Source organism: Fusarium fujikuroi, chromosome FFUJ_chr07 (assembly GCF_900079805.1).
Source record: "Fusarium fujikuroi IMI 58289 draft genome, chromosome FFUJ_chr07".
Taxonomy (NCBI): domain Eukaryota; kingdom Fungi; phylum Ascomycota; class Sordariomycetes; order Hypocreales; family Nectriaceae; genus Fusarium; species Fusarium fujikuroi.
This window is the reverse complement of record NC_036628.1, coordinates 2,741,342-2,769,330: the sequence shown is the minus strand read 5'-3', so window position 1 is coordinate 2,769,330 and position 27,989 is coordinate 2,741,342. Positions and strand designations below refer to the sequence as shown.

The 27,989-nt window shown below is 48.0% G+C and overlaps 11 protein-coding genes and 1 non-coding gene; 5 read left to right on the top strand and 7 right to left on the bottom strand.

Moving 5' to 3' along the window:
• Nucleotides 1-108: 108 nt before the first annotated feature.
• Nucleotides 109-1,087, top strand: FFUJ_08266 (related to phospholipid-translocating ATPase; the record flags this gene model as incomplete). XM_023581053.1 has 3 exons in its annotated part: nt 109-470; nt 515-925; nt 973-1,087. 3 exons carry the CDS (start codon nt 109-111, stop codon nt 1,085-1,087), a joined length of 888 nt encoding a protein of 295 aa, XP_023433721.1.
• Nucleotides 1,088-1,744: 657 nt separating this feature from the next.
• On the bottom strand, nt 1,745-2,164 carry FFUJ_08267 (uncharacterized protein; the record flags this gene model as incomplete). Its single annotated transcript, XM_023581052.1, has 1 exon — nt 1,745-2,164. One exon carries the CDS (start codon nt 2,162-2,164, stop codon nt 1,745-1,747), a length of 420 nt encoding a protein of 139 aa, XP_023433720.1.
• A 3,227-nt stretch (nt 2,165-5,391) lies between these two features.
• On the top strand, nt 5,392-7,050 carry FFUJ_08268 (uncharacterized protein; the record flags this gene model as incomplete). XM_023581051.1 has 2 exons in its annotated part: nt 5,392-6,067; nt 6,119-7,050. The coding sequence occupies 2 exons, from the start codon at nt 5,392-5,394 to the stop codon at nt 7,048-7,050; spliced, it is 1,608 nt and encodes a 535-aa protein (XP_023433719.1).
• A 446-nt stretch (nt 7,051-7,496) lies between these two features.
• FFUJ_08269 (uncharacterized protein) lies at nt 7,497-8,572 on the bottom strand (the record flags this gene model as incomplete). XM_023581049.1 has 6 exons in its annotated part: nt 7,497-7,561; nt 7,607-7,684; nt 7,733-7,954; nt 8,003-8,104; nt 8,156-8,471; nt 8,522-8,572. 6 exons carry the CDS (start codon nt 8,570-8,572, stop codon nt 7,497-7,499), a joined length of 834 nt encoding a protein of 277 aa, XP_023433718.1.
• Nucleotides 8,573-8,929: 357 nt separating this feature from the next.
• FFUJ_08270 (uncharacterized protein) lies at nt 8,930-9,877 on the bottom strand (the record flags this gene model as incomplete). XM_023581048.1 has 2 exons in its annotated part: nt 8,930-9,775; nt 9,815-9,877. The coding sequence occupies 2 exons, from the start codon at nt 9,875-9,877 to the stop codon at nt 8,930-8,932; spliced, it is 909 nt and encodes a 302-aa protein (XP_023433717.1).
• A 753-nt stretch (nt 9,878-10,630) lies between these two features.
• FFUJ_08271 (probable saccharopine dehydrogenase (NAD, L-lysine-forming)) lies at nt 10,631-12,615 on the bottom strand (the record flags this gene model as incomplete). XM_023581047.1 has 5 exons in its annotated part: nt 10,631-11,067; nt 11,125-11,447; nt 12,103-12,206; nt 12,256-12,276; nt 12,328-12,615. 5 exons carry the CDS (start codon nt 12,613-12,615, stop codon nt 10,631-10,633), a joined length of 1,173 nt encoding a protein of 390 aa, XP_023433716.1.
• Nucleotides 12,616-14,038: 1,423 nt separating this feature from the next.
• On the top strand, nt 14,039-15,117 carry FFUJ_08272 (uncharacterized protein; the record flags this gene model as incomplete). XM_023581046.1 has 3 exons in its annotated part: nt 14,039-14,289; nt 14,361-14,948; nt 14,997-15,117. 3 exons carry the CDS (start codon nt 14,039-14,041, stop codon nt 15,115-15,117), a joined length of 960 nt encoding a protein of 319 aa, XP_023433715.1.
• A 257-nt stretch (nt 15,118-15,374) lies between these two features.
• tRNA lies at nt 15,375-15,457 on the bottom strand. The gene has a single exon. It is a non-coding gene (tRNA).
• A 1,200-nt stretch (nt 15,458-16,657) lies between these two features.
• Nucleotides 16,658-17,437, top strand: FFUJ_08273 (AVO2-like protein; the record flags this gene model as incomplete). The annotated part of the gene is made up of 1 exon (XM_023581045.1): nt 16,658-17,437. The coding sequence occupies one exon, from the start codon at nt 16,658-16,660 to the stop codon at nt 17,435-17,437; it is 780 nt and encodes a 259-aa protein (XP_023433714.1).
• A 1,582-nt stretch (nt 17,438-19,019) lies between these two features.
• FFUJ_08274 (uncharacterized protein) lies at nt 19,020-20,309 on the bottom strand (the record flags this gene model as incomplete). The annotated part of the gene is made up of 1 exon (XM_023581044.1): nt 19,020-20,309. One exon carries the CDS (start codon nt 20,307-20,309, stop codon nt 19,020-19,022), a length of 1,290 nt encoding a protein of 429 aa, XP_023433713.1.
• Nucleotides 20,310-21,482: 1,173 nt separating this feature from the next.
• FFUJ_08275 (related to monosaccharide transporter) lies at nt 21,483-23,227 on the bottom strand (the record flags this gene model as incomplete). XM_023581043.1 has 5 exons in its annotated part: nt 21,483-21,780; nt 21,838-22,272; nt 22,320-22,689; nt 22,739-23,155; nt 23,203-23,227. The coding sequence occupies 5 exons, from the start codon at nt 23,225-23,227 to the stop codon at nt 21,483-21,485; spliced, it is 1,545 nt and encodes a 514-aa protein (XP_023433712.1).
• A 3,438-nt stretch (nt 23,228-26,665) lies between these two features.
• FFUJ_08276 (uncharacterized protein) lies at nt 26,666-27,727 on the top strand (the record flags this gene model as incomplete). XM_023581042.1 has 2 exons in its annotated part: nt 26,666-27,274; nt 27,320-27,727. The coding sequence occupies 2 exons, from the start codon at nt 26,666-26,668 to the stop codon at nt 27,725-27,727; spliced, it is 1,017 nt and encodes a 338-aa protein (XP_023433711.1).
• Nucleotides 27,728-27,989: the final 262 nt, after the last annotated feature.

The following is a 27,989-nucleotide window of genomic DNA, read 5'->3' as shown; positions in this document are numbered from 1 at the left end:
AAAGGCTATTCCACTCCTGGCCGACTTCCATCAACCTTATCTCTGCTCTTCACCCCTCACCTCTCTCTCTACCTTACGCCTCTGCCTTTCAACATCAACAAAACAATCATGTCGCAAGCACTACCACACAACTTGGTCGTATTTGGCCCCGACGCAAACTGCACTCTCGCTCTCTGTCCTGTAGAATGGAGCGTCTACAAATACCGACCTTCACTCGCCGCGAACATCACATTCATCATCCTCTACGCCATCGCCATGGGGACACATCTCGTTTTGGGTATCAAGTGGAAGCAGTGGTTCTACATGAGCTTCATGATGGTTGGTTGTTTGTTTGAGATTATCGGATATATTGGAAGGATTATCATGTACAATAATCCCTTCAACTTTGGGGGATTCATGGTGCAGATTGTGTTTATCACGAGTGGCCCTGTCTTCTACACAGCTGCTATTTACGTGACACTTTCCAAGACGTAAGTCCTCTTGCTCCAATATCGCAGCGTTACTGACAGTTTAGTATCAAATACTTTGCCCCAGAAGTCTCACGCTTCAGACCCGAACTCGTCTGGTGGATCTTCATCCCCGCTGATCTAGTCTGTCTCGTCCTCCAAGCCGCAGGCGGCGCACTATCAACAGTCAGCCAGGGCTCCAGCCAGACCGGTATCGACATCGCCTTGGCCGGTCTATCCCTCCAAGTCGTCATCCTCGTTCTCTTCTGCGCTCTTCTCGGCGACTATCTCTGGCGATACTTTCGTAGTGGAAATGCCAGCGCCATGGGGAGACGTATGAGAATCTTCTTCGGATTCTTAAGCGCTGCCGTTGTTCTCATTCTCGCGCGTTGTGCATTCCGATGCTATGAGTTGAGCAAGGGGTATCGAAACTCAGACCTCATCACGGATGAGGGGTTGTTCATTGGTCTCGAGGGAGTGTAAGTTGTAAGTGCCTCTGTTGATGATACTTACTAACTCTGGTCAGCCTTATTGTTATTGCGGTGTTCTTCTTGTGCATCAGCCACCCTGGCCCTGTGTTCAACGATGCGATGACGACGGTGCCGGGTACGTCGCAGAGCGATGCCGATGCCGAGAAGTGAGGTTGAACGAAAAGTACTTGATCTTTTGCGATATCGATATCAAGAGGGCATCTGTGTTTTCTTTGCGAAGGATTATAATAGAAAGGACTGATAGATAGAAACATACAAGAATAAATGGCTTTCAGATCCAGCACATGTTGAACTAGTGACTCGTCATAGAATGCTCTGTTGAATGGACCAGAACAGAGATCCGTGGTGAACACTGGCCAGATTGGACAATACTACTTCACAAACACATCGCAGTTCTGGAGAACTTTTATTTTGCAACCCATGTTACAGACCTCCTCACCTGTAGTCCAGAGCTCTTTGTCGGGGGCTACATATTGGCTCTGATGAGGGGAGGTTCAACGGCAGTGCTCGCTTCTGAAGACTGGGTCCTTTACGTCGTCACAACAATCACAGTCACAAGCAACATCTTACAGTTTAGCATCGAGTTTCGGACGAAAGGAGTTCACATTCTCTCTAGCTAGCGGGCCTAAGCCACCGCTGATCAAAAGTCTAGCTCAACAGAGCGACTACATATCAAAACAAAACATTATTCTCGAGCCCACAGACAGGGTGAACATTGAGTCAACCACCATTTCTTCCTTTCGTATCCATCAACCTTCGCCCTGGTCCGTTCATCATTCCGATCCGGATGCAACCCCAGTGATCTTGTCACGATGACTTGGAATCACAGTTGCACCAGCAGTTCTTTTCACAGTCAGGGTTCCATCCGCGACGACGGAACAGACCGTTGTCATCGCAGGTGTAGCCCCAGGGGCGGTAGTAGCACTTCTGGTACCAGAAGGCGCACTGGATGTTGCAAGAGGCCAAGTTCTCACCCTTGGCGACGAAGGCGTCGGGGGTAGCGACGGGAGTAGTAACCTCGACAGGTGTGGTGGTCTCGGTGATGAGGGTAGCGGCCTCAGCGGGAATAGTAGCCTCAGTGGTGAGGGTGGCAGTCTCAGTGGGAGTGCGGACAACTCCAGCGGTGACGAGGCCGAGAAGGAAGAGAACTGAGATGGTCAGAGAGGTCATGGTGTTGGGGGTGGTGGTGGTGGTGGTGGTGGACTTACGAGGACCGATGAGCTTCATGATGATAGATGCCTCTGAGGGAAGAGATGACCGAGTTAGGTAGATAGTGTTTGTTGTTTGTTGTTGTAGTTGAGTGAGGTTGTTCTGATGCGATGTCAGGTGTGAAAAGGTTGAAGGGTAAGGATGAAAGATTTGGGATAGAGGGAGAAGCTCGTAGCTTTATAGCTCTGTGAAATTGCCACTGCTCCTGAGATTGGTTCTAACAATCGCAGCTGTTCAGCGATGATTCACTCTGAATAGCCTCCATTATGGCCTTAGTTCAACTAATAATTCCATTGATTGGCCATGCATGGGTCGCGGTTCGGCTGCCACTGTGCCGGGCAGTGTGGTTCATAGCTCACAGCTGCCAGTGACAGAAGAATGAATGGAACGTCGCCATTGGTCTCTTGACGGGAATGTGCAAGTGTATCATCAGTGTCCAAGATGAAGAGGCGGACTGTTCATGGTCCGGACATAGGGGAGAGATGAAATGGGATGGAGCAGAACAACTACCACAATACGAACTCAAGAAACGTTGCGCAAATCCCGTCGATATTTGTGATATATCATTCCCTCCGAATTTCTATCGTCTCAGGACACTGATATATGCGACGATCACACTCGCGAGTTCATTTTCTGAAGCAGGGTGGTTGTGTGTCTCGCAATCCTCAATGATAAGTTAGGCTTTCCCGTTGAAGCCTAAGCCTTGGCTAGTCTACAAGTCTGGATCAACAGCAACACGTCGTACTGCCGTTAGAATATTCTTGCTTGATTCGAGGAAAGCCTCTTGAGGAAGGACAGTCGGTACTCAGCGTCTATCTCTCCAAGCATGAGAGTGGGATCTGCCTGCTGGGCTGACTTTTCTCCTCTATCAATGAACTTCAAGGAAAGGAAGTGACATGACATTCATCCGGCATCATTTAATACTATTCTATCTCACAATTTTAGGAGATAAAGGTTTATTCGCTATGGTCTATTGACTCTTTTACTGCAAGCTAGGTATAGAGCTTCAACATTCGGGGAGGCAGGAAAGCGTAGGATTTCTTCTCTAAGTGAGAAAAGTATTTGGCTAAGTATGCATGTCTTATTATACCTTTTGGCCAATTGATTCTGAGATAGAAAAAAAGCAGCTAATCTTAATAGCGGTCGCCAATGGGGAATAAGAAACTTCTGACTTGAAGCTCAACCAGATTTACTTCTGTTATTGATAATATATCGGTATAAGCCGCTTATCATATGCTCTAGAGGTAATAAAGGAAGTGCCTAGTTGTATAGAATGTGGAATTGATTCATTGGGTATCATAAATATTTTCATTGTCTTTAAACTAGCTAGCTGTCTCCTTCACCTGCTCCCTAAGCTCTGATCTAACTCACACATCATGATCCGATTCCTTCAAGGGCTATATTCATCGATCGCACTGGTAGCATGTCACGCCAACGAATGTTTAGGAGCTTGAAAGGCTGTAGTATGTACTGCTCGAGCGCTGAACCAGATACCACAAACATTTCTGCGAAGCTCGTCACGGCAAATTTGGCAAGGTACTGATGGAGAGTCCGAATTTGCTAAACCATCAGAAACCTCAATGATATCATCAAGCGAGCCTGCAAGTTTGGAGTTGCTACGTAGGGAAAGAAAAGACTCCATGTTATACCGAACGGCAAAAATATCCCTTTTCAGAGGTTGTAACCTGCCAGTCATGTAATAAACCTCCGGGTGGTTGTGTAATGAGACAACGGCCCGCCTTCATGTGACAAGCCGTGATATAATTTTGTATGCTTAATCGATGGTAACATTATCCCACGTGCCTTGCCACTGAAACCGGCTCGGGGAAGACAACACATTTTCCCGCATGTGGTGTGTGACCGTGAAAATGGTATAACACCAGGTCCCTTTAAGTATTCGTGCCACAAATCTTTATTACCTCGCGTTTGTAGCCTCTAAAAACCATAGCACAACTGGAGGTATGCAAACTTCGCGAAAGTGCACCATTGATTGATTCACTATTCACGGGCGCCTGGAAACACAACCTTCCCAGGCTTCCATTGGGTTAACGTGACATGAAAGCTCGGCGTGCTTGTGCATATTGTCAAAGCTCTTGGTCACGAATATTTTCTATCAACGGGAGTTCAAACAGTAATGGACCTTGCCTGATGGTCTGTTCATTCTACATATACCAGAGAACCCATATCCGTTCATTACAGATAATGGAAATCTTTAGATACAATTGGTGTTGAGCGTCTCATTGTTTCAGTGGCAAATCTCTTGGTAGAGTGAGAAAGGAAGTATAATGCTCCTCAAACATCGCAATTCTCTCTAATAGGGCTTTCACGATGATTATCCCGCAGAAGTCGGACAGCGACGGCTGTGAGACGTATTACGGCCGATAATAGCGAGCAAAGCTTCGTTACGCGCCACCGAATTCATTCGTTTGCTAAATCTGCCACTTGATTCTGTGATAGCGCAACATTTGCGCTGCAATACTCACAGCAAGACTAGGGAAGCAAAGTTTTTGGAAGTTTTCACAAACGAAATACCTATTGGGAAACTGGAATCTTAATGAAAGATTGACAACAGTATCACATACCGAAGCCTGTTATGATACGGCCGAGATATATTCATGTCCTTCACCATAGACAAATGATAGAGAAGATACGAGGCCGAGTTTGTGTAAAATCACCATTGAGATGCAGTTACTGTACAACATATAGTCCGGGAAGGACCGATAGAGATTGAGAGGCAATGTAGCCACCACGCAAGTCATGTTACTCATCTGTCGGCGGCTGGGTATCTTCACAGTAGCCGTTGTCCAGTGAAACAAAGGACTTAGCGACAGACATAGTTGCTCATCGTAACGAGCAAGCGAAGGAAGAAGTGAAGCCCTTGATCATCCGGACGCTCAAATAATCGAGGGGGTTCTCAGCAGACCATAGTAACCAACATCAAGATTACTCCGGTCATATAAGGCCTATGTCATGCTGCCTTCTATTATTTGATACCAATGCAAAGAATTCGATACCAACAACTTCCCCTTTCTCTGATTCAACTTTGGTCTAGCTTGTAGTAGGTCATAGACAGTGGCACTATTCAAGAGTGATCTTAATCGGCTGACTTAGATGTAGGTTATCCCAGACACTGTACATCTAAGCTTAGGACAATTGTCCTAAGTGAAGAAAATACTTAGGTAAGTTTAGTATATTTTCTACAAGTTTTATCATCCACAGGCTGATACTGGTATCCTCAAGCAGTCATGTGTGAACAGTCTGGCTATAAGGTACCTGTGGTAGACGGTCGGTACTATGTGGCTCAATGGCCTGCTATTCAAACACTAAGGGGACCCGTCAATATTCGTGGTTGCAACTATTTCACAAAAGCCTTGGCTACCGTCCTCCGTCTGCTTCATGATGCAAAGGCTGAAGCAGTTGCTTTCCAAAAGACGAGTTGCTGGACTGATATGACTGATTGCTGGAAGCCCTTTGGATGTAAAGACTTTCTGTCAATGTTGTCGCATACAGCTTCCTTGAGCTTGAATGTGGTTTACAGGTTCCAGCAGTCACCGGATTACCTAGAGGCTGAAGCCTGGCTGGATCTGGAGAACCCCTTGTTAGGAACGAAAGGGACACCACACAACCTGCATGATCTGGCCAGAACGGTCCGAGAAACAGCAGTCTCCATGCAAAATCGTGTCAGAAGCCTGACTGAATCTGTTTGGGAAAAGGAAGGTGGTGTCCCAACTAAAAAGGAAAAGGAAAAGGGTAAGAGCAAGAATGCTGATGAGGCTGGGAAAGAGAAGCCCACTGTCCCTACCATAGTTCCGACGGTCGATCTTCGCTGCATCCGCTTGTGGTGTGTCTTGAACACCAAGGAGAGGCGCAAGGAAATCGAAAACCCCAAAAACGACAAGCTCAAAATTCAAGAAATCCTTAGTAAGTTGTCACAATCATACTTAGACCTTACATCCGCTAACCAATGACCAGACGCCATAGAGGAGGACATTGAAGCGTCGTACGAAGAAGCCGGTTTCAGCTTCACCGCAGTAGAAACAAAAACCCTTCAGCTGACGCCGGAAACCGAGAAAAGAAAGCAAAACCTACTCGATGACAACGTTCCAATGATCTACAGTATCTGCATAGGTCTATGTTGGAAAGATAATAAACCCCAGATCCTCCACGACTCGACCACTATTGGGCCTACACGAGAACGCATAAGCTCTTTACCTCCGTACAACGAAGACCGATTGAGAGCACGCAACCTTCACGTTGGCGACGCCGACATGAAGGATTGGGCAAAGGATTTGCAATGTCTCTCTAAAATTGACGAGGCCGATAAGGGAATCGAGGTTACCGATGAAAAGCTCGCGTCCTACACGAAGAACCCTGAGTTGAATAAGAAACTCCAGATCAGAACCAAACAAGACGTCATTCAAATGCAGGGCCGGGTCTATTTGGCTACCCATGCTATCAATAGGCCCGATGCGCAAGAGCCTCCTGCCCCTCAAAAGCTGCAAGCACTTAGCTTATGGAAAAAGGGGCCTCGTAGAGACTGCTCCGAGCACATTAGCCGACCCTTCCTCATCGCGAAGAATGGGGAGATCAAAAGAATTGGTGGCTGTTGGATGTGCAAAGTGCTTCTCAGATACAGGGAGCCATTGAACGACACCGAACTGCATGATGGTTTGAAGGAGAGCGCCGCCAAAAAAGACTTCTTCAATAAGCGCAAGGAGATACCCCATTCTTGTGCGGAAGTTCTTTGCTCCAAGTATTGTCATATTATGGCAAAGGACATGCAGGCGAGGAACGAGGCGAAAGCGATAGAGGAGAAGAAGAAGGAGGAGGAGGAGGAGGAGAAGAGGAGGAGGATGGCAGGGAATCGGGGCAGGGGCAGGTACAGTGAGATTGCTCGCAGATGATGGTTGGTGAGTGGGGGGACTTCAGATGGAGGAAAATGATAAGTACTATCTTGAGAAAAGGGGAAAAGAAAAAAAAAGGGAAAAAGATAAAAAGATAAAAAAAGGGGGAAAAGATAAAAGACAAAAAAAGGTTATAACTTATGTATTCCTCTTAGAGGAAAAAAAAAGATAAAAACTAGATACAAAACTTCAATAAAAATGGGCGCTATGGGAGGAAATCCTGATTGATTCTCCGTGATGTTGGACGCAACTGGTCTAAAGGCTTCCTTAATTCACCTAAACTCCTACAATTTCTCTTGATCACTTAGAATAAAGGCACTAAGCTTAGAGATCCTAAGCTTTCATCCCTCCTCCGAAATTTGGGAGTTCTACCGGTCGCTTGTGGCTGGCTTGAATCTCATCCGAGCCAAAACGTCGCCGATTTAAAGTTGTCTAATGCTCAACCCTCAGGATAGAATATCAGCCTGGCGCTCAATGTCCTCCTTACTGGGACACCACTTATCCTGCAACTCTTTGTCCGTCGAATTTTCAATAACACTCTTCTCCCACCACTAACCCCAACTCGTCAAGAAGATCCGATCACGATCCTCAGGGAAGTCACTTCGCGTCATAGCCGCAAGGACACTTTGTGCACCTATCACACAATCAGTTACACGTCCCAGCACAATGGCACACGGCTTACCCTCGGGGATCGACTTCGCGTCAGCCATTTCAGCTTTGATGCCCATACGGTTCGCGAGACCTGTCCCAGGGATGAGACCTGGTGAAACAGCGACCACGTCGTTGGTACCGGCGAGTTGGCGACGCCACCACTGTGCGCCCAAAAGGCCGGTGAATTTGGTGTTGCAGTATGTCGTGCTGGCGGAGGCACCAGATCCGGCTTTGAGTTCTGTGTCAAGTACACCTGTGGGAGGTCAGAACATGAGACTTGAGCTTAGGTGTTTTGACTTACTGGGATCAGAGACTCGTCGAATAGCGCCGGACGAAACAAACACGATCCTCGACTTGGACTCGACCAACTTCTCCCTCAAGAGATGGACGAGATAATGCTGCGCTACGATCAATCAGTACCTCATATCCTACTCAACTCATCGAACGAACTCACAGAGATGATTTACAACATGGGATTCACACCACTTCGACCCATGCGGTCCCGGGCCCTCCGCAGCGACACCTCCCAGTCCAGCATTAAGCAGCAAGTAATCAATCTTCTCTTTGCCAATCTTATCAAGCGTCTGTTCCGCAAAAGACTTTACGCCCTTCAAATCATTCAACTCCAGTGGAAGAACAGTGACTCCATGAGATTCACGGTCGAACTTAAGCTCACCGTAAGCTTTCTGTGCATTTTTAGTGTTGCGAGCGCCGAGGATGACTCTGTATGGTTGGCTCTGGCTGAGGAGCTGTTTGACTGCTTCGAAGCCCTGTAGATGTCAGAGTCTGTCTTACAAAGCGCTGGGGCTTGAGGGCTTACGATGCCGGATGAAACACCGGTTGCTACGATTGTTTTCGCGAGGGAAGACATTTCGGCTTGTAAATTGAGAATAAGTTGGATGAATTGCTTGTAAGTATTGGGTGCTTACGGGTTGTTATTAAGGGAGGTTTTGGCGGGGTTATCGGACATAGGTGACGTAAACACTGTAGATTTCACTTCAACCTTGGGCAGATTTTGTAAGCGGACAAGACAATGAACAGGGTTCCCAGCGAAAACTGGTCTTAAATCTGATGTAATGAAAATATAATTATTAATTTTCTATTCAACTTCTCAACTTCCATCTCTCTGCAGCCTTCGTTACGTCTTCATGCGTTATCATCTCGGAATTGGCCCAAGGCCTAACCTGTAAAACTCTCAGCTTCATCACATCACAATCTAGAGCTTCACTTACTCGGCTTTCTTCCACCTAGAGATAGTCCTCCTCGGAATCTGAAACTTTTTCTCCGCATCCACCGCAGTAGGCCGCACCTTTTTTCCCCTCCGCTTAACTAAAGTATTACGCATCCACGTGACAACTTCGTCCTTCTTTCTCTTCGAATGACTAGCCTGCTTTCGTAGTACAATCGGTGTAGCTCGTAGCATTTCACGTTCTGACAACGGCTTTGGCTTCGGTGTTCTCTTCTTCTTGGGCGGAGGTCCCATGTCATCTGTTACTTGGCCTCTGGAGGAATATTCGGGTGCTGGGGTAGATGCTGCGGGGTACGGTACGGGAGTTGAGGAGACGTATTGAGGTGACGGGTTCCAAGCAAAAGCAACTGACGAGGGAGCTGGGGTGGTAGCGGCGGATTGAGGTCCAAGGGTTGGAGTTGGTGTGGCTAGTGGTGTAAAGAGAGGAGATTGCTGGGGTGCCATGATAGGAGTTCCCTGGGGTGTGAAAAGGGGGCTTTGGGTAGGAGCATACCCCGGTTGAAGAGCACAGTGAGGGTATGCCATGTATGGGATAAGCGGCATTTGAGGATGAGGACTCTGTGTTATCTGATTCGGAGACTGTGCCATCTGACTGTGAGGACCCTGTGGTATTTGATTCGGAGACTGAGGTGTCTGGTGCGACGAGTGATACATATAAGATGAATGCGTAACCTGATGAGGATGAGGATATCCCATATAATGATGTTGAGCCATGTGCGAAGATTGCGGCATCTGAGGATACGGAGACTGATGCTGAACCATCTGAGCATGTTGAACCTGAGCTGGAGCTGGAGGTCGTCCCCCAGTTCGATGTGACTGGGCCACCTGTGGTGATTGCATAAATCCAGGCTATGAATGAGTCACCTCGGAGGCTTCATCACCCTCAATGGACTCAATGGCCGTATCATTATTGTCTGAGGGGGCCATCGTGGCTATCAGACCGTTTCGATATAATACACAGACGTTGAAGATGACGATTATCAGAAGCTCCAATGACCTGGTGAGAAACTCAGCGAATTCGGTCAAAGTAGCGTCACGCTAATTTTTGGCCCATATAGGTCCTCAGGACCAGCTCTGTACTTCACCGCCAGCAAAGTTATGCCTATGTTGCAGATACCCTTGCTCAGAATACTTTCCACCAAGAAGAATCTACCAATCAGCTCCTTGTTTGACACTTTGATTGAGCGCGGGTGTCCAGTTTTCTGTTGTCCGACTTTTCAGCTTCGCAATCGTATACTTCGGAAGTAATGCAAATGCGTCTAGTTGAATTGCAAGGGTTGTGGTGAGAGACTCGGGTCAAGAAAGATAGCCTTGCTTAAGGGAGTTGTACGAGATGGTTGAGTTAAGTAAGTGATGGCTCGTTTAATGTCTTGACTTCGATTCAATTGTTGACTGACGTAGGTTGTTGGAAGAACCTTTGTGTGTAAAGAGGTAAAACCTGAGATACCTGCCTTCCTTGATGTGAAGGTACCTTCCGTTTTGGCATAATGGTATTTTCTACTTTGTGTCGTACTTACCCTGTAGGTTTATGTCTGTAAACATCATCTGTTGAGCAAGAAGCACCCCAACTCAGCGTTCACCCTCAAAGCAAGTGTCGAAATATGCCAATCAGGCTGTTCTTTTAGCCTTCCTTCTATTGCGGTCTATGTAGCCAACTCAACTACAACATAAATAGCACTTTTAAACACTCTTGGTTCTCAACTCCTCGGGCAACAGGGCAACCTTCTCATGGAAGAGCTTCTCAGCATCAGTCCACACCCGCGAAGTCTCGCGATCCTTGAGTGTGAGCAGAGACTCCTTGAGACCCTCACTAAAGGCCTCACTAGCCTCGCGGGGAAGCATGGAAGGGAGGTGATCAATGCTGATGACGGATAGGGGGAGGTTGTTCTGATCGTCCTTGATCTCAACGGGGACGGTTGGGTCCTCAAAGGTGGTGTTGATGGAGTAGATGGGGATAGGGTTGTGAGGGTTTGTGGTGTCACAAGAAACGTCGATGACAACAGCGAGGTTGCGACCTTGCTTGGCAAGGAGTTCTTGGTTGATGAAAGGGGGAATGGGCTTGGAGAGGTAGATGGCGTTGAGGAAGACATCAGCCTTGGCGATCTCCTCGTAAGGGCCTGAAGATGTTAGTTTCCATCATCGAAAGCACACACATAAGCACATGTATAACTTACCATCACGGTCCTTAGTCTCGTTCAAGTCCCAGCGGGTAATGTTGTCATCAGGCATGCCGGCCTTCAGGAAAAGGTCCACGGCACCCTTACCACATCGTCCAAGAGCACCAAGGACGAGAGCAGTGGGCTTACGTCCGAGAGCCTTTTCAGCCTTAGCGAGATCCTCACGAATCTGGTTGACGAGCTCATCTTCGTTCAAGTAATATCCGCGGCCATCAGTGAATGTCTCGACAGAAGGAAGTTTAGAGGACGAGCCCTGCAGCTGGTGAGCGAGTGTCTTGATTCCGAGCGCAGCACCGGCGAAGCCCGCGTGGTACCCAAATCTGGAGAGGAGTTAGCAAGTGAGACAGAGACGATTTGGTGTTTGCTCCGCTGAGAAGTTCAGTTGTCAATGGTTGAAGCACCTGCAGAACCCGCGTAACCAACACTCGTCAGAGTTGTTATTCAGGCTGCATGAAGCCAACTGGGAAGGCCACAGCTAAACTGTCATCCTTCCCAAGACCTCACTTGAGGTGTAGCATAGATACCGCTTGGCCTCGATAGCAGGAAACCGGAGTGAACCCTCGTGAACCCTGAACTTGGTAGATGAATGGTGTAAGAGCCTATTTGCAAAGCTCATACCACCTCAATCAATCACCAGCGAAGCCCTGGAGAACTCAGGCTCCGATCGGGATCTCCAGAAGATACTACTTAGCCGCCCATGCTTTGAGACTCTATCATAAAGCTCAAACTCCGAGCTCCACCTGGGGGATCGTGTATGCTCAGCTCCTTTGTGGTCGCTAAAGCTAGGATCGCAAGAACAACGCTTCTCAGAGGGTGACTTCTGGCCTAGTCATAAGAACCTGTCTGTTGAAGCTCGAAGCTCTAAGTACGTTGGTTGTGGGGTGGGGTGGGGGCGCGAAGCCGCCTCAACTTCAACATCTTCCAAAAAGGGGCGAAATAGACACATCTCGAGCTTTAATTTGGAGAGAAACTTACGCAGAAACACGCCGACCTTGTTCGTCCACAAGAAACTCGAGGTCGTAAAGCCGGCTGCCACCGCGTGCCCAGCGACCGAGGACCTGCTCCCACCCGCCTTGGTTCTGAGATGGAGTGTTAGATGAGATTTCGCTTGAGTTGCAAAGCATCTACCTTGTAACAATGTGCAAATGTCTAAGTCTAAGTCAGCAAGTAGCATGCCTTCGTTCAAAACACTCAGCGTACAATGTGGTCATTCTTGAGCGGGAAGTCCTCAGAAGGTAGCTCTTTTAGGCCGAGAATGATTGTTCCAGGCTCAGCGTTGGGCCAGACACCCGTATCGACAAGACGAGCACCAGCAGCCTCATATTCTGAGTCCTCAAAGATACGCTTGAACTTGGGGTCGGTAGACGATCGCTCGACGGAAATGGGGTATCCAGCATCAACGAGTGTCTTGATAATTGCGGGGGAGAAAGATCGGTGCTCGAGAGGCTTCTCCTCAGCGCGAAGGAGAATGTGGGGATAGTCAGACATGATGGCGACGGTTCTTAAGCTGTCGATTCTGAAGTTTCGAAAAGGATTAGCTATTTGCTTTTGATGTTGCGATCGAATTGCAAAAGTTGAGTGCGAGTGGCGGAGAAGCGTGCGGCGGGTGAAAAGGCTCAATGAGGATTCAATTGACGCGCATGAAAACATAAAAGAGAGAAAACGCACAGAACAACGCAATTTTCTTGTAGAGGGATGATCGAAATAGGAAGGCTATCGCGTACCTGGTGTGTGGGATGTTTTTTCAATCTGAGTCACAAAAAAAGAGTCAAGGTGTGAATGTCGAAATGGTCTGCTCCTGAATCGGCCTCAGATTGCGACCCCGGCGAAATATGGCCCCGCTCCCGCAGCCGAACAACCCCGCGGTGGGGACTTTGATTGCTCTTTTGGGTTTAGCGAGGGGAATCTGGAGCTGTTTTGACGATTGCATCATCAATTCAGGTCTTAGCTCTGAAGCTCGAATGCAACTGCCGTGAATTCATTGTGGAAGTATTTCACGAGAAGAGCGTGGTAGACCTTGATTTTGAGAGACCAATATCTATAAGTTCTTCAATTTTGTTACTCGAACTGTAATTGCTTACGAGGTTGGCACGCAATATCGGAGCTTAGATACTAAGGTACAGTAACAAGGACTGTAGTTACTTTCCTTCATCTTGCCCGTGAAAGATGAGAAGAAACTCAGAAGAGGCTAATTCAACATTGGTACCTATCTTGGTATATCGATACCAGTCAGGGGTAATTGCTTGATTTTAACCATGATGATAGAAATTGAGTATTCATAATCTGATCATTATCCATATGGTGACTCGGAATATTGTGAGTCATGAAAATGCCTTAACAACTTGATTCAGCTCATGGCTCCCTCCACTGCAGGCCAACAAGAAGAGCACCCAAAACAACCAGTTGTACAGAACTCATCCCTTTACCTCCCTCCCTCCCATCATCATTATTCCCCTTAGTCCAATTAACCCCTACCAAGCTTGGCCAAAAATGATTGATCCATCTCACTTCCGTTCCTGGCCCACTTCCCAGCCAAGCAACCATCGATCGCCGGAAATGATGCGCTCATTCAGCAGATCGGATCGCGTTCCTTGGACGACCGCATCAGATCGGTCCAACCTTGTTCAGCTGAGACCATGCACGCACTTAAACGTCAGAGTCAATTTGCTTTTTGATTAAACTGAATCGATCACCGTAAGCTATTTGCGACGTATTGTTTGTACCTTTTTTTTCTATGACGCTACGATTAAGAGATGGCTGGAATGACGACACGGCTGAGACCAAAAGCAATAACAAAACCTGGGTGATGATTTAAACAAATCCGTAATTTTCCCATTAATTGATCGTGTTTACTCAAAACTCTCGATATCACACATATTTCCATCACACAGCTGTAAACAAGACCGCAATCATGAAGGGCAATGATGAAGTTATCCAAGAGTTCAACGAGGTCGTCAACATGACGGCCTCAGAGCTCGAGGATTGGCTCAAGTCAGACGATTCCAACAGTGCTGGTTGGCCAAAGGAGGATGAGAATGGAGAGACTGTTGGACATGACAGCGGTCGCAAGATTGTTGAGATCTTGAAGGAGAACCCCAAGAAGGAACCTGAGAAGTACACCGATGAGCAAGTCCAGCACATGCGCAAGGTTGTTTCTTACTGGTAAGTCTCTCACGTCGATTGCGACTGATATCAGATGCACTGCTGGCCAATTGGATGTTAACATCCCACAGTAAGCGACATCTCGCTCAAGAGACCAAGGCAAACAACGACAAGTCCCCCGAGGAGGTCAAGAAGACCAAGTCCTACGCGTCACTCAAGAACTGGGGCCACGATTTCCTCAAAGCTCAAGGCAGGGAGAACGGCAGTGAGAAAAAAGAAGAGAAAGAGGACAAGGAAGAGGCCAACGACGACGCTGAGGAAGCCGAGGAAGAAGAGGGCGATGATGATGATAAGCAAACCGGCGAGAAGCGAAGAGCGACTCGAAGCCAGACCGGTTCGAACAAGAAGCGCGAGACTGGCAAGGGAGAGTCTACAAAGTCCAACGATGAGGAGGAGGAGGAGGAGGAGGAGGAGGAGGAGGAGGAGGACGAAGATGGCGATGAACAGAAGAAGCAGGGACAAAAGAAACAGTCCAATGGCCAGTCCAAGAAGTCCAATGGATCCTCAAAGAAGGAGGAAGATGCTGAAGAGGAACAAGATGATGGTGAGGGTGGTGATGACTCTGGCGCAAAGAAAGGACCCAAGAAGGGTGAGACTGTGAGCTGGAATTGGGGACAGGGACAGCCCGAGGGCAAGGTCTTGGATGTCAAGGCTGAAGAGTGAGTTTCTCTATTGCTGATGAGATTGTTTGCTAACGTTGAGACCAGTACGACAATTACAACGAAGAATGGCAACGAGGTCTCTAGGAAGGGTGATGAGGAGGATCCTGCTGTCGTATTGGATACGGGCAAGAACAAGGCTATTAAGAAGGCTCATGAGCTGAACTAGACGGTTTCTATCAGGTTTCTTAATGAGGGTTAATAAAGGAAGGGGTTTATTGATATTTTACTCGATCTTAGCTGCAATACCATATTTACATTAATACCGAGCCACTTCTGGCTTGTCTGTAAAAATGACCCATTCACCAAAACTCATCTCAAAACACCGCGTGTATCTACACTGCCATAATCAGATGGCAGTTAGAAATTGACAAAAATTACAAAAAAGAAAGCACATCTCAATCATGAATATGTAATGTATAGGAACAGCCCGATGCGGGGGTCGAACCCGCAACCTTGAGATTGTGAACTCTTAAGAGTCTCACGCTCTACCGATTGAGCTAACCGGGCGTGCTTCGCCGGGTGATCAAGCCCGTTTGATAAGAACGGCAGGCAGAAAGTGGTATATATTCATGTGATTGAGTGGTCTCGTTACCAAACGATGGGATACTCGTGTTTTGTCGCTGGGCGCTGGTGAGATTGTGAATGGGATGATGCTTTTACAGGAGCGCGGGACGTGACGGTTCAGTGAGTCGGCCAGTAGAAGCTTGAAACAAACAAACCATTCACTGAGACAGACCCGGCTTACTCTTTGGCAGTATCCCTTCCTTCAAGGGGCAAGAAAACAGCGAGCCTTACTGTAGGGTGTTAAAGTAAACTTAGCAGAAGTTATCCTAAACTTAGGCTATATTACCTAAGTCTTTTTGTCATTTAGGATCTAGATCCTAAGTTTTCTTTCTTCCCCTAGCTCTTGAACTCAAGGGCTGGGGCGATTAGCGTGTGAAAACCTTATGTAAAGTGAAAACACTACAGAAATGCCTCTGGGGATATTTCAGGGGCATATCTGCAGAGGGACGCTACAAGTTCCATATAAACAAAATATTTCGATGCAATGCCATTTTAATAAACAGGAGTCGCCTCAATGTATACCTAGGGTAAATCTGACGTCGATGAAGCTCCATCGTCACAAGCAAAAGACCATGACAGCGCTTAGAACAGTGGGTCTTGATTCAGCTTCGATGGCGGTTTCATGATACTAACAACAAACCATGATGGCCAATACTTTTGCTGTAAATAGTTACTTGCTGGCTTATATCTTGAGTCTAAGTAAAACCAGGTAAAATTACTTATTGTAAGCTGCTCTAATGCACTCTTCTCGAGTTCTCTTGGGCTCGTGTAGCAAGCAGCGGGTAAGCTAGGTAACTAAAGGTAGAATTAGTGGATGTCAGCGAAATGTGGGGTCCGCGCCGCCTGTTTCATGAGGAGCTGCTTGATGCAAGCGGGCGCAGCATTTCCTCAAGTTAAGCTTTCTTGGAATCTTATCGTCAACCTACGGCAACTCTGTTGCTTGCCTGCCTTGCTTCCATTCCCTTCCCCTCTTTTATTGCACTCCTTTAACGACGGCCTCGTTTAGCGTTTCCTTTCTCTAAAGTGTCATTAACATTATCCATCTGTAGCTTGCAAATTGCCTTTCGTTTCTTTTGTTCTATTCGACTTTCCTTTGTTTCGCGATTGCGCGGCATGTTTCTTTCGCCCGAATCGCAACCGTCATGACCCGCCGTCCCCCATTATGTGAGAGCGTCAACTCGAGATTATCATGCCCAAGACTAATCGCCAGTAGGATTGAGCCCTCTATTCGCGTTCGCCGGGCAATTCATGCCAATGATGCGACACTCCTCCGCCGAATTCTGAAGTCACATCCCACTCTCCTCCTCAACCCCGACTCTTCACCATCCGGTCTCTCCAATTCGAACATGCACCTAGCAGCCTCACTAGGCCATCGCGAAGTCTGCGAAGTCCTCTTGCAGCTTGGTCACGAAGATCCAGTCCCTGCACTCAACGAGACCCATCAAACAGCACTTATGCTCGCCTCAGCCGAAGGCCATACCGAGGTTGTACAACTCCTCTGCGAACACGATAAAACATGTATACTTCGCCGCGACATCCGAGGTCGTGATGCTGTGATGGAAGCTAGCCTTGGCGGACACGACACTATCGTCCAACTCCTCCTTACGTTTGTCCCCGGCGGACCTTACGATGCAGTCCGCCGCGCGGACGTTGAAGGGAATACGGCGTTGCATTTTGCGAGTGGGAACGGCAACCTGTTAGTGCTGCGAACGCTGCTGGCGGCGGGCGCGGATATACATAAGCGAAACATATGGAATTGGACGCCAGCTGCGTACAGCGCTACTGTGCAGGCCGAGGTCTATCTGAAGGGTCTGGTGAATGAGGTGGGCAAGAGACAGCAGCAGCAACAGAAGAGGGAGATTGAGTCAGCTAAGAAGGGAGGGGGGGTTCGTGTCGTTGAGGCTACTAGCGACGAAGACTAAATCATGCAGAACTTATTCAAATCATTGTTGCGTCCACTATCGGCGGTACACTCGTAGAGGGAGTCATTCCAGCCATTTCATGTGTTAGGACATGCGAAATGGACAAGAACATATTGCCCCAACTTGGGAGCCTAGGTGGGGCATGAAACTCTTGAACTTGATCCTAAATGTTATAAATACCTAGGTAAGTTATTCTAAGCTTGAAGGTATATGTTTTATATTTGGCATCCTCATTCAGGCTTTGCGTTTCCTTGCTCTCCAAGGAGGGCTTCACTGAGTCAGTTGCTAATCTCGACCATTAATTGGCTTTGTTGCCTACAGTCACTCAGTATACCATTAGATAAATACTCAGAGAATGAACATGATCTATTTATACAATTATTCCTTATCGTAAGATCTAGTCTTTTATTCTTCATGACTCCTGCATGCTACAGAAATTATGATGTTGCTGTAATTCACAGGACACAGCCTGACTGTCTTCTGTTCATGGGGCTTACGGAGGGTTAACAGCAAGATTTCTTGCACAAAGATAGAATAAACTGTCTATAAGCGTTCTGGATTCTTCCAGGTTGGCCAGAGAAGTCTAGCAAGAAGAAACAAGGCAAGCGAAGTCGAACTCGGCCTGAAGCTAGACTTAAGTCGAACATTGTCTTTTTAACGATAACGACAGTCTTTTACTACGTCTCACCCGATTTTCTGAAGCAAAGGCCAAAACTATCAAGGTCAGTCTTTGACAGCACGTGCTCTTTGGGTTGTCATCGAGACCCTTTTCCTCAGTTACTGTGCGGCCTTTGCCTCCCATTCTTGGGTTGAAAGAGAGCGCCGCCGAAAGAAGCCTCCTTCAGCAAGTGCAAGGAGATACCCCATAGTTCTGGACCAACGCGAGAGACTTCTCTTGTTGAATGATGTGAGCCGAGACCCAGCATCTCCAATGATGATGATATTGGCCTTGCGAAAAGACATCCCCTTTGTATTTTACATAAGTGCTAGAAATTGGTAAGCTCCAAAAAGCAAAATGAAGTAGGCCTCTCACACATGTAAGATAGTGATAACAACAACACAGTCATTTTCAGTAAGACTTTGTTTCGCTCCATGAGATTAACATGGTCTCGATCTTCCAGATTCATTGTGTGGACTCCATGTACCGCGAGAGATGAATAGCTGTATTTAAGTTCTGGTTCTTTCTCAATTCACCAGAAGTGCCCTACTAGTCTCCTGACGTGAAGCTTCTTAACTCCTGTTCTGTCACCTTGCTTTTTTCCCCATGGTGTATACATTTCTTGGGATGTTGTTTGGTTGAGACCAACATGGACTTGGCTTTCAGGGGTACATGATGGTGATTAAGAACTTCAAGTTACTAAGCTCACTTTATGAATGGGAACATAATTTTAGCCACTGAAAGTAAATGGTTCTTATTAAAATAATAAAGGTGAAAATGATAGCTGAGGTTTTGGTTTTTGGTTTTTGTGGGTTAGTCCCTGCCGAAGTACTAAGAAAGACAAAAGAGTGAAATGACTGTCCATCGATCTACCAGTCCGAGATATTCCAACCATCTATCGCCATTAAACCTTCTCCAGTCGATTCACCAACCAAAACCACGCCGAGTAGGGCTCTCAGTGGGTGGGGGCTGTCGTCGAGTAGGGCTCCCAGTGTTTGGAGGCCGTCTTTGAGCAGGACTCCCAGTGTTGAGAGGCGGCTTTGGAGTAGGGCTCCCTGCGTTTGATGGCGGCTTTGGTGGATCTTTGGCGTGAAGGATGGACCTCTTTCCATTCTTGTCAGTCACAATCTTGGTGGTAGAAAACTGTGTGTAATAGTTGCTGGTGGGGACATTGAATTGGAAATTGTTCTGAAGATTCCCGAGGCGCACAATTGAGTCCGCAATCCTGGCGACCTTGAATTTCGTCTTGACACTTGGGTGAACCTTCCCAGGCTCATGGTATGCGGCTGCCCCTTCGAAAGCCGTTTCATCTCCTTCAGATGGGCCAGCGTACTCTGGAAACGTTTCTTTCGTTTTCAGAGGAGCATGATTGTACACGATGTAGACTGCTCCATGCCCGCCTTTGTTGTTGAGCTCAACAACAACGGCAAATCCGTTTGACCACCAGGGACCTTGGTTGATTCTTTTCATGTTACCCGGAACTGCTGGTATATAGTCCGCCCCATAGACATGGAGAGTTCCGATCTGAGCGAATACAAAATATTCATCCTTATCAGGAGCTTTTTCGGGATTCTCTTTGGCGGGGGAAGCATTAGAAGTGGTAGAAGAGCGTGCGCGTGGATAGGCGGATTCGCCAACAGAGGTTGACCCGGTGCTGGGATTGAACACGTTGCTGGAAGGTGAAGCAGGTGTCAGACCAGACGTGGTACCAGACGCGGCACTAGTCTTGGGCTTGGCCTTCATGGTAAGCATGTACTTGCCAACGACATCTGGTCCATGCTCTACGCGCTCCGGTTTAAGAAAGTCGACACTGGGCTTGAACGCGTAATAGGATTTGACACCTTCAAACTGGTTTGTACCGATAGGAACCCAAGGCATGTTGTACAAAGCGATAGTCTTCAAAAGCTCGCTAACGGCTTGGTTGTTCGTGAAATTGGTCGCCATGACTTGAGCAATGAATTCCTTGGCTTCCATCTTGTAAGTCATCCTCTGAGTGTGGCGGTCCAACCACTCGTCAGACCAGACGCGGAAAGCCTCTTGATGCTCTTTTTGGGGGAAATCCTTGGCGACCAACTGGTCGAACGCGTCCCAATCAGCACCCGGCCAGTAGCATCGATCAATGGCCGCCGTATTAGTGTTGAACCAGTTCATGAATTTCCATTGCAAGTCACCCCAGCCCACCTGGATCTCCTGGTCGGTTTTGGGTCGCGGCATTCTCGCGGTTCGGTGCTGCAAGACGTGAAAGAGTAAGAAAAGAGTTGGCAAGTTGGATGTCTGGGAAGAGAAGTTTAGCGCAAGTCAAGGAGAGGAGAAGACAGGGCTGCTACTTTATACCTCGAGCGATTTGAGATTGCGGCACTAGAGTTTGGTAAAAATGAGGCTCAGGAACTCAAAGGCAATAGGATTGGCAGATGAGGAGCACAAAAGGTTTAGTGATATGCTGTAAGAAAAGTCTCAGTAAGAGTCAAAGTGTCGGCGATTCACAGGTACAGTGAAAAGTTAGAGAGAGGCAGGAGTGCAAGATTTCAAGAAACAGAGTTGATGTAGTTGATGTAAGGGAAACTGTGAATCATAGGCACCAATGTGAATAGTTACACAACTCTTTGGTTGTCACACCAAGGAACGCACGTGATAGGAAATTAAGCCTCACAACCAGTGACTCACCGCAATTTGTTTGATGCCGTAAAAGCTTAAGGCCAATTACTTACATGTATGAGCGAACTCGATAAAAACTCTGCATTCGGTGCAATGATACATATGGATGGGATGCTTCTATACCCGCTGGATGCACACTGCTTTCACAGATTGCGGGGCAACAGGGCAAAGAAATGAAGTTTGACCTCAGCTTCCGTGTATATTTCCGATACGGGCCGTCTTCTTTGAGGATGTGTATCATACTGTTTGATGCTGTGTGTTACAGAACGCGGGAATGCCTATCCCAAAGGTTTTGTGGAACACATTTAACGAAGATATCGCGTGTGGCATCCAGCATCCTTGAAACGATTAGACACTTTGCGAGCTTGAACCATTACACAAGGTTGGGCAAAGGCGGATAGATCGCTTGGTTAGGGCAAGTAATTATTGGATATCTCCAAGATGAACCCGACAGTGTGACAAATAGGTACGGTGTTTAGCACTTAGGATAATACGAAGACCATGAGTCTTTCTGCCAACACGTGATCACTGTCGACGAAACCTAGTTGTGTGACACCTGGACGGGATTGGTTAAGCAATTGATGAGCGAGACCAGTCATCCGACAGAGTTCAAGTGGACACCTGCATGGAAGGTTTAGTAGCAAACAATACAACACCATATCATTGGGTACATGGGTATGTCCAAACTTTGAAACTCAAACACTACACTATAACAAATCATCAACATCAATGTTACGCAGTCTCAGCATGAGTCGTCTCCCTCTCCTCAAGCTCCCCTTTCAGACCACCAGTTCGCTTCGCCTCCTGAACCTTCTCACCAAACCCGCCACTAGCCTTTGCACTTCGCCAAGCAGGAACGTTACTCTCAAACAAAACATCAACTTCCTCAAGGGTCTTGCGTGCTGTCTCGGGATAAGTGAAGAATGCGTGGAACGTCATGGCGATACAGAATGTTCCGAAGATCATGTATGTCTGCCACTGGATGTTTGTGAACGACGGTGGGACAAAGAAGGCGAGTGCCAAGTTGAAGCTGTGAGTTCATATGTCAGTACATGTTGTTGGTCTGGTAGTGGGGGGAAGGACTTACATCCAGTTACCAGAGGCGGCGAGGCCAACACCCTTGGCTCGGTACTTTAGGGGGAAGACTTCACTGGCGTAAATCCATGCAACAGGTGCCCAGGTAAGACCGTAGATGCCCACAAAGATGTATGCCAGGGCGATGACTGCTTTGGCGGGAGCTCCTGAAATGGCCCAAGTAAGGATGTCGTTACCTTCGATACCATCAACGGGGTACCCATGAACAGCCATGACAGCCCCACTGGTGAAGTGAAGAACACCGCAGATCAGGGCTCCGCTGATGAGGAGAGGTCGGCGGCCGAGACGATCGATGTACGGAAGAACAATGCCGGTTGTTACGAGGAAAATGACGTATTGGATGATGGAGGATGTGAGAGCGGTGTTTCCAGTCATTCCAGCCATGTTGAAGATGTAGACGAGATAGTAGAGCATGACATTTCCGCCCCTGGTCGTATTAGTAGCTATTCCCACGGGTTTCAGGGGTACACTTACAGAAGTTGCTGCCAGATCTGGACGCTCACACCAACAACAGTGCGTTTCCAGACTCCAGGCGCAAAGAGGCCGAGATAGCCGATACCCTTGGACTCACGAGCGATGCGTACAGCTTCGCGGACTTCTTCCATCTCGGCGATCACAACTGGACTATCAAGGTCGCCGCCAGCGTGGAGGTGGGCGAGGTTGTAATGCGCTTCTTCCCAACGATCGTGCTGAGCAAGCCATCGAGGCGACTCGGGAAAGAAGAACAGGCCAGCCAGGAGGACGAAGCCTGGCACAGCTTGGACTCCCCATGCGATGCGGAAGGCAGCTGGTCCCTCAACTCCAACGGAGCATCCGTAAGAGATGAGATACATGATCAAGATACCTGATACACATTAGCACAGAACTTTTCCATAGAATGCTGTGAAACTCACCCCATTCAATAGACCACTGCTGAATTCCAACAATCCTCCCTCTGATGTCAGAAGGCGCAAGTTCCGCAAGGTAAACAAGGACCTGCGAACTCGTAATACCAACAGCCACGCCGCTCACAACACGGCCAACGATAAGGTGTGCCACATTCTGTGCAGAACACTGAAGAACAGCACCCGCAATCCAGAACAGACAAGCGATCATGAGAGCCTTTCGTCGACCAAGCTTATCGGCAATACCTCCTGCGGCGAGGGCGCCGACGAATGATCCTGCTGACATGGAGGCTGTGATGCCGCCTTGCTCAGTTGAGCCTGGGCTGTTGAAGTAGTCGAGATATTTGTCGGAGCCGATCCAGGCGCTCATGGAGCTAATGTCGAAACCGAAGAGCATGCCGCCGATCGTGCCGATGGCGGCGAGTGCTGTATATGTCAGCTACAAATCCACACTCAGAGAGCAGAGATCGTACCGTAGATGTTCCAGATCCGATACATGGTGATGTTGTGGATGACACTCAAAGAACTGCAATCTCTTGGACAGTGAAGTCCTCAGTCGGGTTGGAGCTGTTCTTTATATAAGAACACCCTCGGGAGCATCGTCAAGGATGGCGTGGAGAAGGTTAGAAGCGCGCGAGTGAGGGTTTGCGATGTGAAGGGGGCCCGCTTAACGTCATGCACTCGTGGAGTTTTGCCCACGGGGTGATCGTCGCTTTGTGGGTGATGGCGTTGGTGGGCTTGGCTTGGCCTTAGGGAGGAAGAAAACACCAGACCTATAATAAGGTGATAAAATAAACTTAGCAAAAGGTATCCTAAATTTACCTAAAGATATCCTAAATTGACGCTAACTTACCTAAATCTTTTTGTCATTTAGGGTCGTCCTGAGTTTCCTTTCCACTTCTTCTCCTCGGTCACGCATTGTGCATTACAGACAGTGTTTCATTCACTTACAATACTACGCGAGTCCAAGACTCGATACCTCAGCGAACACATGAGCGGCTCCGCGAACAGACGTTCCAAGAAATGATATCATAGACAAATCGACATGGGGGACCCTGTCAGGATGTCACACCGGGGTACTGCAACAGCGCCATAACAGTGCAGAGTTGACATACGAAATACGATTTCTCGAAAGACTCTAGAAGTCTTGGCTGAATATGATTGGAGCGCATGCTATTCAGTTGGAGGTATAGCAGAGCGATGATCATCGTTGTGTTTGTGTGTGCCTGATTTCGAGGCCGTGTTGCGGCTCCACTGCCTCACAGATACCGGTTGCATTCTTGGAGATGGATCGTAATCACTGACTAAATCATGTTTATCTCTATTTTGCCTAAATTCAAAGCCTCTGGGGCTTTGGGTGTCGAAAAGGCGGGAAATTGTCGTTGAAGTCGATATCTTGGAACCGTTTGGCTATGTCATCAGCGGCGGCGTGTGGGGAAAGGGCCGAAAGTTTGTCTCCATTCCCCGAATTCTTCCCCAAATTCCCCCAAATTATTCGGGGTAATTGAGGGCCCAGGGAATACGATAAACAGAGACGAGAGGGAGCAAGAAAAGCTTCAGACGTTTGCCATCTTATGCTAATTGATCTCCCAGCTAGTGTTCTTTCTTGAAAAGTCATTAGAAGCCTTGATACGATACGGGAAGTCTTGTAGTTCGCCAAAATGATCCGATGCGAACCATTCATTAGGCCGAAGCAGGTTTTACGGGAAGACAATGGAATTGTCATTTGAACAAGCCCATTTGCCAAGTCGGGTGTTCAGCCCAAGACGGGTAAATTGATAGTGCAGACGAGAACGGTAATGATCTGAAGATCTCGGTCAAGGTTCACGACACTCCTGAACTTAAAGTTCAGCGGGAACAGCCTTTGACGACTGAGATCATGCAGAGAATATTTCTTAGTACTGAGCCGAGAGTCTTGGTACTCTCATACCCGAGCCAACAGTATACCATTTTACCTCACCATCACTAGAACAAATCCTGAATCAGCATGGTACGTTTTCTCTGGAGATCGACCAGAGCATCCCCCGTAATAACCTGGGCCCTACCCGCACCTGTAGGAGCGCGATTCGATGCTTAGTTCACAGTCGGGAATAAAAGGCCCATTGGGCTGGTTGGAGTTCGTTCAGTGATGTCAATGATGCGAGCCAGAAAGGCTTACATACGTGTGCACGGCATGAACAATGCCTCACTGGATGAGCAAGCAAACGGAACAAGATGGGGAGACCTCTGTGTTTGTTGCTATCCACAGGCATTTTCATCTTGTGTGTGTAAGTGATATTTTCTCGTATCCACTACACTCACATCCTGCAGCTTCAAGATGATAGACTGCTTCATTCTGCGGCGTATAATTGTTACGTTGTGAGATAATTCTAATACGCGGACACGTCACTTCCTTGCCGAGCTTGGTTCACCACCAGTTCATCTGCGATGTGACTAGAGCGCATCAGAATCGAGTCTGAACTTTGCTTATCTCATGCGGATGGTCATTTGAACTATGATATGGGCCTTCAGCTCTGCTGACAAGGCAAGAGGACAAGGTTTCCAGGGCATGCGATAGCTTCAAAACAACGATGTGAAGGTGATCTCATTCTGCACATAGCAGAGACAGCGATTTCGCAAGCGGGTGGATCTTCCACGAAGGCTTCATCGATACAACCGAGGAAAAGCACACTAAAAATAGCTCTTTGAGCGATGGAACATGAATCAATCGACTTTTAGCAGTCTCATTCTGATCTGAATGTGTTCGGGAGTCTTTCAAGTGATGTCGACTGATGAAGCGCAAGCTGGTTCAGGGTAGGCGACTTCAACACAGGCAAGATTCTCGATTCACTCTGTCACGCGGTTCATCATAGTGGCGGTCATGACTGGTGAGATAGACGAGACTTCAATTGAAAGAAGAGAGGATTTCTCTCCATAACAGATGAATTGCAGCGTATCCGTAAACAAACTGACATCCCAGCAGAAACAGTTTCAGTCTTGGCGTTTCAACGACTTCTGTTACACTCCACGTTTTACCCACCCATTCACTAAACCTTTCCACTTCTCGAGGTGCCAGAAGGGCTCAAGGCACTGAATAAAGAACATAACATCGAAAAAGAGTTCAGTAGTAATATTCTGTGATATTCTATATGTACTTTTCATCAATTAGTTAAAGTCTTGAGAGCCTTTCGTCTAGAGCAGAAACAAGTGCCGATGAGTTTCAGAATTGGTAGCGTCAATCAATCAACCGGATCCCGATTACGATGTAACTCTACGATCTCCCATCTCAGACACACAGACTAACTCTCACAAATGATCCAATAACAGCTCATACCAACTCTCGAACAATTCTTCCGTTGAATTTCTCCGTCTCCCACCACCGCGTGAAACTCTAATCTGTCGATACACCCACCACCATCACCACCACAATCTAACCAACACTCGATCCTCTCGGTTCGATCGGGCCATTCCAAACGGCCCCTCGCACCAATCGAGTTTGGCTCGACCGTTTTCCATCATGTCGCGCCCCGGCCGTTGGCGTGGTCACCCCTGTAAGTACCCCCGGCTGCGAAATTAGAGGGATCGTGGAAGCGTGTGTCAGCCCTACCGAAGGAGGCTTCTAGACCTGTTTGTCTGTTGTCACCAGAGGCGTTCATTTCATGCTGCAGGAGTGAGATTGGATGATGTGCCGGGGATCCGGTTGGTTTAATTGTACGTAGTAGATTGCTAGATAATAAGCTCGTTCTCGCTCTTCGATCTAGAGTTGTTACTTTTGACACTTTCTCTCATTCAGTCACTCATTTCTTGACACCGAATCTCGACGGTTCCGGTTCAGTTCGCTCATTCATTCATTTCAAGTAAATTCACTCTTTTTGTACCAAATCTCAGTTCTTGGCAAGTCCCAAGACAATCACTTGGCATCCATTCAACATCTGAAACTTATTTCTATCAATCACGATGAAGTTCTTCCTCCCCATTCTTCTCGCAGCTCCCGCTGTCATGGGCCGAGCCTGCAAGGTCCGACACTCGCACTCTTCTGCGGTTGAGCCCGTCCACACTCAGTACCCTGTTCCCGAGCCTGTCATCTCCCAGGCCCCTCAGGTTGTTAGCCAGAAGTCTTCTCCCGTCGAGGTCAAGACTGCTGCTTCTAAGCCTAAGACCACCAAGTCCAAGACTACCAAGCCGAAGAAGGTCTCTAAGCCCAAGGCCTCTAAGCCCAAGACTACCAAGCCGAAGAAGGTCTCTAAGCCCAAGGCCTCTAAGCCCAAGACTACCAAGCCCAGCACCACCAAGCCCAGCACCATCAAGACATCTACTCCTAGTACCGGCTCCGGCTCCGGCTCCGGCTCCGGCTCCAAGTTTACACCTATCGGCAACGGTGCCTCCGTCTCTGGATCTTCTACCTTCTACGGTGGCAACCTCGCTGGTGGAAACTGCATGTTCTCAACCTACACCCTCCCCTCTGGTATCCTCGGAACTGCCTTCTCTGGCCAGAAGTGGGACAACGCCGCCAACTGCGGTGCCTGTATCGAAGTCACCGGCCCTTCAGGCACCATCAAGGCCATGGTAAGTCCTCCACACTAACAAGAAGTACTAAGCTGACTCCATCAGATCGTCGACAAGTGCCCCGAATGTGACCCCGGCCATCTCGATCTCTTCCCCGACGCCTTCAAAGCCGTCGGCGGCACAGACGGCATCGTCAAGACCTCGTACAAGTTCGTCGAGTGTGGCATCACCACCCCCCTCGTGCTTCACAACAAGGAGGGCACTTCCGCCAACTGGTTCTCCATCCAGGTCGTCAACGCCAACGAGCCCGTCAAGAGCGTGCAGGTCTCCACTGACGGCGGTAGCACCTGGAAGAGCACTGAGCGCAAGGACTACAACTTCTTCGAGAACCCTGCTGGCTTTGGCAAGACTTCTGTTGATGTCAAGGTTACCAGCAGTACTGGAAAGAGTGTTGTCGTTAAGAATGTTGGCGTTACTGCTGGGGCTCAGTACAAGGCCAGCTCCAACTTTTAAGCTGGTAGTGTAAGCCTAGGTGTTGAGCTGGCGAGAGTTGTGTATCAGAATTATGTGGCGCGTTCATGTGCTGGAGTGTTTGGCAGCAAGTGTAGGTTGGGCGGCTGGCTGCTTTGACCGGGAGCTTGTTGATGAGATGCCCGAGCACTGAAAGAACATGTTACTGAATGATGATGTGAGATGGGAGCATAGTTTCTTCTTCAAGTACATATTAGACATGAGGACTACCTCCACAGAATTGAATCAGGTGCCAAAATAAACT